The sequence below is a fragment of the Bremia lactucae genome, linkage group LG10 (genome assembly GCF_004359215.1).
Source record: "Bremia lactucae strain SF5 linkage group LG10, whole genome shotgun sequence".
NCBI classification, from domain to species: domain Eukaryota; phylum Oomycota; class Peronosporomycetes; order Peronosporales; family Peronosporaceae; genus Bremia; species Bremia lactucae.
In genome coordinates, this window is record NC_090619.1 from 6497975 (window position 1) to 6513620 (window position 15646).

Below are 15646 nucleotides of genomic sequence, written 5' to 3' on the forward strand. Positions count from 1 at the left end.
CCTTGCCTGTGATCGATGTTTTCCATGGTGCTAAATGCACCATTTTGCTCAGTCTGTCTACAAAGACAACGAGTCCCGTCCGACCCTTATGATCGGGCGGCATGCCAAACATGAAGTCCAGTCTTACTGGTTTTAACAATTCGTTGGAATCGGTAGCGGCTTCAGTGGCGCACTGCTAGTCGGTGCAGGCTTAATACGCTGACACTGTTCGCAAGAGCGAATATAGTTGGCCACCCATCTATCTAGGTGTGGCCACCAAAATTCCTCTGACACTCGTAAGAATGTCTTTTCACGGCCCAGATGCCCACTAGATGGCGCATCATGGAGCTCGTGAAGGATCATCAGCTTGAGATCTGTGTCACGAGACACAAAGATTCTCAAGGGATCCCAAGGTGACAGCTGATGCCATAAAGGCCATCGCTGTAGCTAAAGCGATTTAGCTTAGCTTTCAGGTGTGACGGAAGACAAAAATCTTTCGTCCACCGAAGTGATCCAACAGCAGGCGACAGTGGTCGTCCTGACTGTAGCTCTCTTTTATTTCAGAGGCCAATGAGCTCGTCACGTGGTATGCCTTCATGGCTGCCAACGTCGACGGCTGAAATTGTGCTTTCGCACTAGACACACTTTCCTGGTGTCTTGCCTCGAAGTCTGGTCTGCGCGATAAAGCGTCAGCCAAGACATTCGACTTACACGGCTTGTATTCAACTTTAAATTAAATTTAGAGAAGAATTAAAGCCATCTTGCCATTCTAGGCGAAAGGTGCGGTGAGTTTATTGCGGTCCGCAGTGATGCGTGATCCGTATAAACCACAAATGGTTCGGTGCCCAATAGGTGCACACGAAACTTGACAAGAGCATACTTAATTGAAAGTGCTCTTTGTCATCCACGGGGTAATTCAGATCCGCGGCTTTTGAAAGCCGGGACTGATAAGAGATGACGCGGTCAACGCCGTCGTCATCCTTCTGCATGAGCGCGCTGCCGATTGCAAAATTACTTGCATCGCAGACGACGCTAAAGGGCTTATCCGCGTCTGGCAATGCCAAGACCGGTGCCTCTACAAGAGATTGCTTCACTGATGTGAACGCATCTTCTTGTTCTTTTAACCAAACCCATTCTGTGTCCTTTTTAAGGAGATCAGATAATGGTTTAGTTTGCTCCGCATAATTCTTGCTATACTTATGCAAGTAATTAGCGAGCCCTAGGAATTGGCGCAAATCCTTCACATGCCGTGGGATTGGCCATTCCTTTACTGATTTTACCTTGTCTGGGTCTGCTCGTACACCATGTGTACCAACGATGCAGCCCAGTACAGGTATCTCAGGGACCCCTATGACGCACTTTTGCAAGTTGACGTACAATTGGGCGTCCTTTAAAGTCTGCAACACAGCGTCTAAATGACGCTTGTGCGACTCTATTGCGCTCAGCCCGTCCTCGGCCCTACTATGCACGAATACATCGTCAAAGTAATGAGGCGCGTAGGCACGGTGCTGACGCATCACGTGAGCCACCACTCGGTTGAATGTCGCTGGTGCGTTTTTCAAACCTTGGGGCATCACAAGCCACTCCCAAAGCATACCGCTTGGGGTGCTTACTGCCGTTTTGGCTACATCGGACTCTCTCATGAGTCCAGATACTAGCCATCCTTTAAATCCAACGCGGATAAGATAGTTGACTTCCCACGGAGTTCAACAAAACACATTTCCGCGGGATTGGCGTTTGAGCTGGTATGGTCGCCGTGTTCAGCTTTTTGTAAGCATGAACCACGCGCCATCCACCTGTGGCTTTACGCACACAAAAGGTCTGGCTGCAGTGAGGCGATTTGCTCTCGCGCACATGTCTCGCCTTGGCTCGCTTGTCGAAGAACTCATCGATATAATTGACTTGTTCTTTCGGCAACGGCCATTGCCTGGTCACACAATACTTGGTGCCAGGTTCGAGGTCTTTTTCGTGGCCGATGTCCCTATCTTCTGGTAGGCGGCTCAGCACTTCTTCTGGTAACACATCGCGATGTTTCCGACGAACCTCAAAGAACGGACTGTCTTTCAAGGCATCCCAGCCTTGAGCAGCGAGCCGTTTCTTTTTGTCCGTTTTTAGGACGCTCTCGTCCATTGTGGACGACGAGCAACAGTCCACCAAGTTCTCTTCTGAAACTGGTGTGACTATTTCGTGGATATTTCCTTCCTTTAATTCGGCAAGGAACAGATCCCACGACATCTCCGGGATATTAACTATCTCAACGGCAGATTTAAAGACTTGCCAGAGCACCTCAACTAGGGATGCCTCCGCAATTTCGTCTTTGACGGCCACGAACACCTCGTTCGAATGCTCGCCTCTTAAATAGGAACACATTCAAAAAGGGTCACTCGTTTAGACGTGCCTTTGATCGTCCTAATCTGTCGGGTACTCGTTCTTCGAGTCACCACGACCTTTGACTGGGAAGCAAGTGCCGTTGCTCTCCTGGTATCGCACCCCTTCCAACCGCACCAGGATGTAGGCACTGCGCCGCTAGACTTCCTGTCAGCTCGCTGTCTACTGCCACAGGCTCTCGGCTCTGTGCAAGACTATGGGACACATAACTACTTGTCATTGCCCTTTTCACTCCCCCAGTCTCCACGACCTGGGTAGGAATTGGTGACGTTTTACATCCCGTCAACGCACCCTCAAATGTGTTCGACACGACATCAGTTAGATACGTCTCTCGCAGGAGCACATTCTTTCCGGTGTCCTGCGTAGAGTTCTCGGTGTCCTGCGTAGAGTTCGCAACTGTGCATGTACGCCAGTCTATCCATGGTTGGTGTTTTGCCAACCATGGCATGCCGAGGATGAGGTCATACGGACTCTCCATACCTATCACAGTGAGCTTCTCTTTACAAGAGAAGTCACTAAAGCTGAAGGCGAGTTCTACCTGAACTCCATCAGACTTAACGAGCGCGTCATTCGCTAAACGAACGGTCGGCTCTTCTCGCTTGCCATCCTGGTAAAGTCACTCAAACAGGTCTCTTTCTTAAAGCCGCGAGTTTTACAAAATCTTGTAATGCACTCGAATCCACAAGGAGGGTCATCGCCTGGTCATAGCCTCGTACTTGGGCGCTATAGACCAGCAGGGGTTGAGGGGTCCGAAATTTTGAGACCTCAGGGACTATGCTTCCCATTGCTCGACAACTTTGAACTTAGGGGTAGCTTAAAACTTCGCGTCAGTAGGGCATCCCGCCTCTACTGCGCTCCTGCATTTCTTGACCCCTCAGTGGTCGATGCAAAACTCATGCGTCTCACACGCTGGTTCTTGCCATCGCCCTTTGGGAAGGGTGTCCTCTTGCTGGGCACCTTTGCCCCAGAAGGGACCCTGGCATAGCAGCGAGCCATCATATGCCGCGCTTGCCGCATTTGTAACAGACAACGTCTGCATTGCCAAACTCCATGATTGTTGATGAAGAAACTTTCAAACAATTAAATCTCTCAATGACTGTTGCAGAGAAAAAAATGAATTAACAATTTTGACAATGTCGTTACATGTGAGCCCCAAGGGTTTATTGATATGTTAACAGTGGCATCTGACCTCTCGGCCGACGGCTTATACCAAGCTGTCCCGAGACACTGTTGTAGGATTGCTCCTTAACTAAGGCGATTTGGATTCGCATCTCTTGCACATACTCTTGCAGAGATCGCTTCGCCTGTCGCTCTCCAAAGAAGCGCGACTGAAGCAATTTGTTGTTCAGCGGCTGGTACATGGCGCGAATCTTTTCCTTGAAGATCGCCCATGCAGCGAACGCCTTTCTGTCCGCCATAAGCGCCGAGAAAGCCCACTATGAGGCCTTACCTCGCAAGTGCGACATGGCGTACGACACCATCCGGCTATCGTCCTCGATGAGTTGCGCGACACCGCATTGCTCCACGGCTAAAAGCCAGTGGACAATCGTGCGCGCTGCAGTTCCATCGAATTTTAGCGGGTCCATCCAAATGGACCTCGGCTAATGCGGCCGGGCAGAGCATCTCAACAGTCCTGTTGTGAGCATCGCTCCGAGCCTGCTCATACCTCAGCTCATCCTGAGTCTGAGTGACAGACTCTGCCGCAGCATGGCTCTGTGCCTCGGACGCGGCTCTCCGCTATCCGAGCACGAATGCCTGAAGCTGCTCCAACTGAGCAACATGTTGCTCAGGAGGACTGCCCAGGAGCCTAGCCAGGGCTTGTTCGCCAAGTCCCTGCGCCATAAGCCCTGGCACCTCCCGATGATGTTCGGAGAGGTGGGGAAATGAGCCCAATCAATATTGAGGCTCATCCTCACGTACACACGCAGAGATGCGGATCGTGGGAAGGATTTCAAGTGCTACCAAGTGTAGGCGGGCACGTCGGCCACGCTCTACTTAGACACACACCCTAGTACAGCAAGGAAGCGGTTTAACCAGCTTCTCTAGGAGGGGCGCCGACTTGAGCCTACGACGGATCGACTACGATGAAATTTTATGCGCGTTTCTGATTGGGAGCGGGACTCAATATTTACCACTTTCATCAACTCCATGGGGCGGCCTTTTCGCGTCATGCCATAGTCGCTGATAAGTTCGCAACGGAGTGGCAGTAAATTTTAGGCCGGAGTTACAACACTACACCGCAGTGGCGCATGCGTTAGGCGTTCGACGAATTCGTTACGACTCGGATGCTCGCAAAATGACTTCGATCGAAAATGCTTCCTTGCTTCAGCCTGTGAGCATGAACGAAGTGGTCACTGCAATATCAGGACTTAATCGGCACAAGGCGGCGGGGCCTGGTGGGTTAATAATGACTTTTATAAAGACACTCAAGCTATATTGGCGCCGGCGATGGTACTACTCGGAAACGAATTACTAAATGGGAAGGATCCGTCGCCTTCGTTTCTAGAAAACCTCATTATTCCACTCAGCAAAAAAGGGGGCTCGGTCGATACTATGTATTACCGGCCGATATCGCTTCTTCAAACAGGGTACAAAATATTTGCTAAACTTATGGCAACACGGTTACAAGCTATTCTTTCTAAGGCAATTGGGGACAACCAGCAGGGTTTTGTGCAGCGACGACAGATGATTAAAACAGTCATGATGATGCTCGCCACAGTCTCTACTTCTCGGGCTGAACCTGACTTGGAAGCAACACGGAGTCGAGTAATATTGTTGCTGGAATTTCGAAAAGCATACGACACGGTGGCACGGGATTTCCTCTGTCAAGTCCTGGAAGAGTATAGATTCGCAAGTCCTTTTATTCACATGTTGCGGAAATTGCATGAGTCTACCACAGCTAAGTTTTTGGTCAATGGCTCCCTTTCTTAACCATTGAAAATCACTAAGGGGATTTGGCAGGGATGCCATTTGGCGCCGTTACTGTTCATCCTGGTGGCGGAAGTCCTGTCGTTAGCTATCACACAGGACCGCGAGCTTCAGGAGATCGAGGTTCCCGGGCATACGATGAGCGACACACCTTTTCCGCGTTTGTCGATGACTCCACTGTATTTCTCCAAGAAGCGAGTAGTCTTCCACGCGTCCTCGACATCATCGCAGCTTTCGGTCAGTTTTCGGGTCTCACTGTGCAGCCAACAAAAAGTCCGATCATCTTTTTGAATACGGCAGTGGCTTTGCCTGAATATGATGGAATACCTGTGTTGCCTCATGGCGAAACAACACGCTACCTCGGTCATCAAGTAGGTACCGGGGCAATCGTCGACGCAAATTGGGCTGTCCGGATTAGGAACGTGTGCCGTCGACTCGCGACGGCTACTCGGGTGGCGACCAGTGTCTCTCTCCGGGTGCTCATACTCAATGTAATCATGCTCCCAGGAATTCTCTTCACGGCATCGGTCTTTGATATGCCACAATAAGCGGAGGAGGAGCTCCGAAATCTCCACAAACAATTTGTGTGGAAGCATGCAACCTCAACATAGCGCAGTCGTCATAAAGTTAACCCGGGCATTTTGTACACACCGCGAGCGGCCGGTGGGGTCGGCTTGGTCTCGATAGCAGTGGCTGCTAAATCGCAACGGATGAAACACGCTCTTTTTGGACGTTTCGGGAGGCTCGGGACGACGCCTCTATCGTAATCACACCACTAAACCCCCTTCATTCCCACAGTCAACGGCGGAAGATAAGTGGTGAATCGTTGCGGGCTGATAATTGTGCTTGGCTTCGGCCGTCGAAAATTGGCCAACGTATTCGTAGGCAGACAACCCATGGCTATGCGATGGCACAGGTCATCGGTTGATGAGCAAGAAATACGACCGCATCAGACAGTGCTCACTAGAAGATCTTGGCGATGGAGCGAACCGGTCCGACAACATACGTTTGTCACCTCCCGTTGGCTGAGGGAGCGGACAAGCACCACACGAACCGCAAACTCGGGTGCTGGGCTTTAGCAATTCTGTTGGGAAGTCCTCCGTTGGCTGTGGGACGGACATTCGAGGTAATCCCCACGGTGGCTTTACAACACCCCCCGGACCTCCGGCTATCTTACAACTGGGTGCTGGTAGAGCCTGGAGCTGTCCGAGGGGTGGAAGGTATAGCGCTGGATAATTCATCATGGAGAATCATGCTAAAGCAGGAGGCCAACGGGATTAATTGGACAGTCGATGTCTCACATCCAGTACCTCTGGAGTATGAGCACGATGTGGCCGTCATCAGGAGCTCGCAACGAGCTCTCGGGCTTATCGTTGAGGCACATCCATCTATCCACAGCATTCCGTGGGATGCCCCATCCAACGCAGCAAATCGGCATGTATTGAGGCACATTAAACTTCTACTCCAGAAGTTACAAACCTGTGCAGACCGAGGAGACTGGCACTCTGCGGCTCTTTATAAAACCCCGAAGCAGCTGTGGGGTCATCAAAATGCAATCACAGAGTATCAAGTGTGGGTCTATTATTGTTTGATTTTCCAACAGCTCAGTTTATTCTTACTTGACAACAGTTGTAGGGGGCTGTCTGTCTGTGGCGATCACAAGGAGACACTGGAGCAAATTTTTCCGGACATGCCTGGTGGCCCAGGGATGCTGGCAGGCGGTCCTGACCTTGAGGTTCAAGTCCGACGTGCGGCTGGATGACGGAAGCCATTACGCGGGGTACTGTATGGCAAGAACACCGCCGCCTCTGTCTAGGACACTATTCCAACGGCTGCAGCAGGCCTTTGGGGATACTTTGGCGGGGTGTATTGTTCAGTGGAAGCGAATATGGTGGATCTTGTGTTCCGTATGTATCTCGACTCTTTGGATACAGCGCAATCGGATTGTTCACGAGCGGCAACAACTTTCACTTCTGGGTAGTGTCCAAGAGTTTTTCTCCAACGGACTTCGGCAATTACGAGCGTTATCAGCCAGAGAGCGCAGAACGCTACAGTCAAGGGTGCAAGGCACCCAGCTATGGCAGTGTATTGAGTTACTAGATGAAATCACTGCGCCTTCCAGAGCATCACATCATGTGGTGAGTCACGTACAACCACCGGGCAATTCGACACCGGCGTTGCTAATCTGGCTTAGGACATTCCAGAAGTCTTGTTCACATTAACACCGTGTAATAGACTGTCTGTTCCTCTCTCATATCTTCTTCTTCTTAAGAAATCCTCTCTTCTTTAAACTCATTAATCGTATTTGTGAAATCAATTTATTCCAAAAATGACACCTATCCATTTCTACTTTTTGAAATCCCCTTTTTTACAGATACAAGGTTCGATTTTAAATATCCATTTAATTAATGGGACTTAGCAGCTAGTAGTAGCTAGTGTAGGAGCTTTCATCTTGCCTTACTAGCCGCAATTGCTTTACAAACCTCGTTCACGTACAAGCGCAAAGTAACTCGCGAGTCTTCATTCTTGGTTTTATCGGAAAAACGATTTATAAATTTGTGAAAGCGGAGTAACTTAACTTTAGTGATTAACGGAGATGTAATGCTAACATTTATCTCACTATATAAACTTACACTTAAACTGTCAGCTATAATTGTTAAAGGAAACGAAGTATTAAGCAGTTAAAAACGGCATCTTTAACTCTTTATCAAATGTAGCCGAATATATTCGGTGTGTTGTGGATAGCCGGAAGCACAGGGTTCGACTTGATTTGTCAAAGTTGACCCATCTCAGAGAAGCGTTGAATTATGTGATTTATTCTGTTGCTATATTCTTGTCTCTACATATCGAGCCTTCTTCATTTTTTTTGCATCATCGATGAAGCCCACGGTGTCGTTATGCGATAAGCAGACTACAATTGTAACTAACGTTATGCTTTACATATGTACTAGCACAGTTTCCCGAACTGCCACATCTTACTATTTCCAAATGGGAGATATATATACAGACTATTGGTTTTGGCCGTAATCGCGTAGACATTTTTACTAGAAGAAATTCTTATAGACGGATTATTTCGCACGCTTGTACAACAGCACGACAGAAACGTCGTGCGGCTCCAACTTCGACCGTAGACTCGTGATCGATTGGACAAGGAAAGTGAATTATGTGGACCACTCGAGAAGAAGGTTAAGGTCGTGCGTGCGTGCGCAAAGCTGGCTAGTTTCTACTTTCTCTTGACATTGAAAGATTCCTCGCACATTACGGGAAGCAGAACACCCGCATGGGAAGAAACTGCAAGACCAAGGTGATCAAGACAGCGCGCCGCAAGAATTATCGTCCAGGCGTAACTAGCAGCCTTGCACCGTCGGCCACGCTTGCGGGCAGTAGCGCTACGCTTGGCCAACGTGATTGCGAGCAATGCGGCAACAACATGCAACTGGACGGAATGGCGAAGGCCGAGATGAGTGTGGCCTCTATAAGGTGTCAAATTTGCTCCTTTGTCGCGTTTCGACGCTCGCAAAGGCCATGCGTACGTTGTACGCGCACTGGCTGCAACCATTTCTGTGACTGGTGCGGTCAAGGGTTCCACAGTAAATGCGCCAAGCTTCAGAACGAGGATGTGAGCAATGTAAATGGATTCTGCTGCCATAAATGCGAGGCTGAGCAGAGTGAATTTCGTACGAATGACGAAGAGACGAAGTCGGGGGATAGCGGCAATGACGTGGGATCTCGCTGCGGAAGCTGCCATCTGCCCTTCTTTATGGCCGGCAAAGAACCGGATGATGTGAAGATTGCCAGGGGATTTAAGGTCAATCAAGCCGTACTGGTAGACAATGACGAGGTGCTTTACAATGCGCTGATAACCGAAGTCGACACTAGTGGCGAGCGTATCAAGATTCACTTTACGCGCTGGAGCAAGTCGTTTGATGATTGGTACGCAATGGATGACGAGCACATTAATGAGAGTCTTGCTTGCGATTGTTGCAATGACTGGTTCCACATTGGCTGCTTGCCGCCTATTAAAAGCACTGGTCGATGGAAAGACTCGACTTACGTGTGTCCGTGTTGCATTGACGACGCACGAGCGTTTTACCACGGCAAACGTTCCAGAAGTAAAGTAAAAGCGCCATATGGTACGACAAGTGCCTTATTCGTAGAGAATTTAAAGCATTACGTGTCGTCAAAGGCGAGGGAATCTGAATTTATTGCGGATGGAGACAGGAAGGAGGAGAAACTTGAGGACGAGGAAAGGTATTCCGAGGACGAGGAAAGGTATTTCGAGGACGAGGAAAGGTATTTCGAGGCCAAGAGGCCAAAGACATCCCACAAACAAATAATATCGCAAGGCGTGTGTGTGGTAGATAGCGTTTATTCGAGGGATTGCGCGTATGAGGATTCTTATATCAAGAAATTGAAGCCTGCTGGATCGGAGGCAGAGCTAACAGCTTCTCTCTCCTCGTCAAGGGTCTTTTTACCGACAATGGAGGCAACTGACCGTGCAATGTTTGTGGAAAAGATTTCGGAGAGCAGAATAAAGCAACTCAAGACACCCGCTGTAGATGCAGACGCGACCGTATCAGCAAATACGGCAATCATTAAGCGCGCTACTCCAGAATACACGATTAAAGTGGCGGCTGAGGCTCGTAGCTCTCCGTCGAAAGCTGTAGCAGCTAAAATTGGAGCAAGCAGCAAAGCTTTAAATGGTGGAACCGAGGCAGATACGCTCAATAGCGAGCATTCACTCGAATCCATGTCATTCGTGGGCCATATAAGTAGCTATTCGTCTTGCAGTACCGTCATGTCGTTACTAAACAGCTCTCCACCAGATGAAAAACCAATTATGGATCTTTCGCCAGTACTGACGTCTATGTCAGCACTCGCTCCAGTTAAAAATCGCAACGACATACCTGCATCTTCAGTACCGGCCCGTACAGAGATAGCTGTGAAGATTGAACAGAGAGGTTTGCGATCGTCGTTGTGTCCCTCATTTACTTCAAAATTTTTGTCGGAACAGGCAGGACAGAGAAAGGGATTGAATCCATCAACGAAATTAATACTGGAGCCACAACTCCGAGTGAAAACATCACCAACCGAAGCAAACTATCCTGGAATCAGCGCCTTCGACATTTTGCGGGAAGTGGCATCGCAAGAGATTGACGATGAAGCTTCTCCTGTCAAAATCAAGCGCGAGAAGCGTCTCACGGGAATTCTTACGAACAATATTTGTGTTTCGAAGCGTGCTAGGGTGGATGCGTCGATGTGTACCTCGAGCACCACGTCTTGTGCTGGACGTACGGGGTCAACTAGCGTCTTCAGTATGCTAGCAGCGTCAAAACCGAGCCAGTCATCGCAAACCCGTGAGCGAGTTCAAATGAACTCGTTTGTCGACCTGCACTTTAGCATCCGCAAGGAAATGTACTTGCGTTTTTGTCAGCTGGAGGAGGAAGGGAATCTCACGCGCGATTCTGCGCATGTACTGCGGTCGCTCGTCTATCCGACATCGGATCGGTTTCAAGACCTAAAGTTTGTCTACCTGGTGAACAAAGCGCTGTCATCGACTCAACTCACCAAGCGGTTGCTGGAAGTGGTGTCTTACCCGGTCACTCGGTCTTCCATTGCGAACAAGAATATTGCAAGATTATCTGTACCGATAGGAGTGTTTTCTACTGGCCTATATTGCAGCCCGTCGTCACTTGCCGGATCGTCACATATGGGCGTGTTAGAATCATCTCTAGGCCATGCAAAACCGGAGGCTGCTCGACTAGATGATTCCTCAAATTCTTCATCTGACAGCACTGGCTTGCCCCAGTCTCTGCGATCTAGTACATATCCAAATACCGCGGCGTTAAGCGGTCTGAAAGGCTGATGGTGAAGCAGCTACTGCAGCAGCACTACTTCTTAAAACCTGAATAATAGCATGTATGATAGGGAGCTTTAAAGCTTTGACGAATAGTTTAATATTATCGGACACAGGTCGGGTCATTCATGTTTTTAACGTGATGGATATGTTTAAGAAATCTCGCTACGTCCAAGCCCAAAAACCTCTGAAGAAACCTTGTAAATACTTGCACCCGCCACAGCCAAGCTTCTGTATAAAGTATTTTTTGTTTCAATTTCGAATGCCTTTTTCACCACATTATCGAAACGGGTTATTTATGAACTAAGGACAACAAAATAAAGGAAGCATCTTAAAAATAGTAATCCTTAATTTTAAGCTTGTCACTTCAAGTATTGCCCTCGCTTCGCGCTTGTACCGAAAGCGCTGTACCCTATTTATGGGTTACTAGTGGAAAAGTTTCCTTTACACACACTCAGCAGCATGTTGGGCGAGAATGCATCCAGCCCTTCTGCATGAAGTCGGTCCTCGCCCTCGACAATTAACATCCCTAAGCCAAGGACAAAGTGCCAGTCAATGTGGCAGTGCATCATCCATACTCCTGGGTTGTCAGCATTCATACGAAAAATGGTATACCCGAATTTCGTAGTGCAAGCGTCTGCAGAGTCCGTCTCGCACGCGGGAACCGTAAAGACGTCGTGCAACATTGGTCCATTTAATCGTTGCGGCAAATTGCCCGCTCTAATGTCTGCAAGGGTCGCGGTTCCAGTTCCGGTGACAAACAGAGAGTGAGCGTGCATGTGGAACGGGTGTTGATCCGGCGTCTCGTTGACTACGACAAATTCAATATGGTCGTTATACTTGAGTCGAATCGCGTTGGCGGTCGCTGGAAGGTCTTCTGTAAACGCCCCTTGAGCGATCGTGTAGAGTGGCGGATAATTCGGAATAACGAGGGAGCTGAAGTTTCCTCCATTCAGCGCCACGTAGCCTAGAACCGCTGTCGGATTCGGAGGAAGCACAGCGAGGTTAAATTCGACAATGATACGCTGATCGGGCGTCTGCGGGAGCATTAATGGATTCACGGGATTGAAGTCAAATTCACCGATTGTCACGTTTAAGGACCATGGTGTTGATGTTGGGGTATTTCCACTCCCGTAATCAATGATTGCAAGAGCATTCGGGTTGAATCCATTTGGGACTTGATCGGCAGGTCTTCCCGTCCAAGGAATACCAAACTGTCCTTGGACACGCAGCCAGTACGCGCTCGTTACTGATGCCCCGTCGGAGTTTTGCGTGGGAAGTTGGGGAGTCGTTGAAATTGGGTTCGCCTCAACCAGGATATCATAGCGCTGGCCCACATTAATCGTCAGCGAGTTGATTGGAGTCGAAGGCACGAGGTATTCCGAATCACTTGCAACCACTTGGAACATGTGGTCGTCAATGCTGACGTTGAAAACAGCCAAGGCAGCCGTGTTAATCAGTCGGAGGAGGTACTTTTTTCCGGCGACAAATTGAAATCGAGGCAACGGACGATTGGGGCCACACTCGAATCCAGCAGACTGCGCTGCACTGCAATCGTAACGTCCAATTTCGTTAATTAGGACCGTATCCCAGATAGGAGGGCCGCCGGCTGGCAGATCGTGATACCAGTCCGTGATCATGACCGTATACTCTTCTTCGACGTCCTTCTCCCAGCTTTGCTTCTGGTCTTCGGGGCAGTGCACAATGAGTGGGCCTCGGAGACCGAAGGCGTACTGTACTTCCTCGTGACCGTGGAACCAAAAGGAGCCGCATTTGTCGGGCGTGAAATGGTAGATTGCCGTCACATTTGGCTGAATCTGGCACTGCGTGATGCCAGAGATGCCATCCATCTCTTGTGTACCAAACTGGCGCAGTCCGTGCCAGTGAATGCACGTCATTTCCGTTAGTTTGTTCGTCACGCGCACCTCGACTTCGTCGCCGAACGTTACGATGATTGGATGCATTTCGGCAGGTTCATTGTTGATGCCGTAGCCAAATTTACCTAAGACGCCGTCAAAAAGTGCTGTATTCGTTAGCCTTGTGATGTCCCATTCGTAGTGAACAAGACGGGCGGACGCTGGGCTCGCGCTGAGTAGGAGAGTAAGGAGTGTAGAAAACTGGCGCATTAGAGCTGGAAATCTACGAAGTGTACTGCACAGGAGCTGATGTTGTGGCGTAGGCTGTTGCTAGAGGCAGTGAATTCGGATATGGGCTGTCGTTTTCGGCCATTCAGAGGGGTTTGTGGTGCTATTGAAGAGACACGATATTTAGTAGCGCCTGTATGAGTCCGTAAGAGACATGGATGTTGAAGAGGGCTTCAAGACTGACGTGGCTTCAAATCTTTTAGAGTATGTATGGAAAAATCGAACTTGTCAAAGGGGCGAGCAGGCTATATCATACCTGGCATACCCAATCGCCAGCTGCTCTAACAATTGTTGTCGGCATTTTAGGAGGCAAATTTCCCTTAAAAGCGTTCACACCAGCCTTTGATATTCGGGCTCCGTTCTACAATAAACGACGTAGTGGATTAACGGTCGCAAGACATTTCACGTAGTCTATGCTTCCGTTGTGACCTTACTTTTTTGAAGCTGCCAAAGGTGTCTAGGTTAGAGCACAATCGAGGAGGGAAGTTACAAACATTATTTTTAAAGGTCAACAGCGATAAGTGGCGCTAGTATCTAGAAGAACAAAAACGGGAACAGTAATGAAATCATCGAAGGCAAAGGTGATCATCATAATCATGCGACATTACGATGGGGCTATAAGATACGAGACATGACAGCAGAGACCATATTGATGGACTTTGGAAAATTTAATCGTTAAGTTTGGTAGCCGTCTGCCAGATTATCAAAAGGCGCATTCTTATTAGAATACTAACAAGGACACTATATTGCCGGCTAACTTTTGAAACGAGATATGTTGTGCCACCTAGTACCTGCCTTCTCTTGAAAGCGCCCTTGAATCTGTCGAGTTTCCATATAATAAACCGCGTTGCAAGAAAGATAGTCAATCCAAATAAAAAGGCTATATTAGACGACTTTTCCTCCTATCATTAATTTCCCGAATTTTACAAGCGATGCAATATAGCTTTTTTCTGGCGCATATTTGCATGTCTCGAATCGATCATGAGATAATTGACGTACAGTACGAAAACAGTATCACGATTTGAAGAGAACTTATTCCAATTGGCCCATCATGCAGACCTTTACATAATAGTATCTTCTCGAATTTGTCGATGAGCTTTTTACTATGGGCTCGTCGATCACATGCAGTCGCTTAGCATGTTCTTAATGATAATGAGCTGTTTGATTCTTGTCACCTCAAGTGCAGGCAGGAGAAATTCATACAGAGGCCATATGGTGACTGCACATTTATGGACATATTCTGGTGGCTTATTCGCTTTATTAATTTGATGTACTTTCTATCTTTTCAATCACAGTGGATTCATTTAAGCTGGCTCGAGGGTTGCGGTTGTGACGGATCACAATGCACTTTCGCTCATGAAGCATAGAAGCATCACTTCGTACAGACGTTCTCCAAAGCAGCATATAATACTTGCCTATCCTGCAAAAACGAAAGACCGGCTGGGGATAAGTTCCTCAAGGTTTGAAGCGGTTTTTAATATTAGCATGCATCTTATCACGCAGTCTCACATATAATCACAAAAATGGGATACTGTCTTTTGATGACTTAAACTTCAATATATATGTTCCTGCACATCTATTTTACGAATACATGTTAAGGTGGCATCATCAAAATTTAAATTTGATAGTATTGTGGGAATAATATGGCGGATACGCGTAGTGAATATTATGCGAAGCAAGCCATATGATTAAGGTTTGAAACTGGCTACGAGGGGTGGCCTTGTGCACAGAATATTTCGTTAAGGCTCTAGTAAACTTCTGATCTGAACAATCTAGCTTACGAAGTCATGAATGGAATGAACATATTGCAATTGCAGAGTATCGATAGTGTGTTACACCGGATTTGCCCTTTAATTTATTTATTGGTTAGTTTTGTATTTCTAATCATATACACCTTTTGTGTAACGGGGCACTGCGACTTGTACTATTTCAGTACAAGTCCACTTCACACTGCTTCAGATGTGAGTGGTGCCTCTCGTTAGGTGACGTACACTGTACGTATAGAGGAAGACTTCTCTTAAGGCAAGTTAGCTTAAGAGTGTAAAATGAAAACTGTATTAATATAGTTAAGTGTCTTGTTAATCTATCTTTGTAAATGTTGTCTTAACTATAAACTAATACTAAACATGTAAATGAATTCTTATATATCTTATCTCGTAACTCTCTTTGATTACTTCTACAGCTGATTAGTCTGCGGAATAAATAGACATAATGGTCTATACCTATTTATGGATAAGAATTCTGAACATTACTATATAAAGTAATATCCTTCAAATGTTATCTACCTTTTGGATAATATTAATTAACAATCTTTTATTGTTAATTTCATGTAACGATACACCCCGTTACA

General features: G+C 47.7%; 2 protein-coding genes across 2 annotated transcripts; one reads left to right on the plus strand and one right to left on the minus strand.

Moving 5' to 3' along the window:
• Positions 1–8575: 8575 nt before the first annotated feature.
• On the plus strand, positions 8576–11161 carry CCR75_009752 (uncharacterized protein; the record flags this gene model as incomplete). The annotated part of the gene is made up of 1 exon (XM_067967791.1): positions 8576–11161. The coding sequence occupies one exon, from the start codon at positions 8576–8578 to the stop codon at positions 11159–11161; it is 2586 nt and encodes an 861-aa protein (XP_067818861.1).
• Positions 11162–11568: 407 nt separating this feature from the next.
• On the minus strand, positions 11569–13278 carry CCR75_009753 (uncharacterized protein; the record flags this gene model as incomplete). The annotated part of the gene is made up of 1 exon (XM_067967792.1): positions 11569–13278. The coding sequence occupies one exon, from the start codon at positions 13276–13278 to the stop codon at positions 11569–11571; it is 1710 nt and encodes a 569-aa protein (XP_067818862.1).
• Between the last annotated feature and the right edge of the window lie 2368 nt (positions 13279–15646).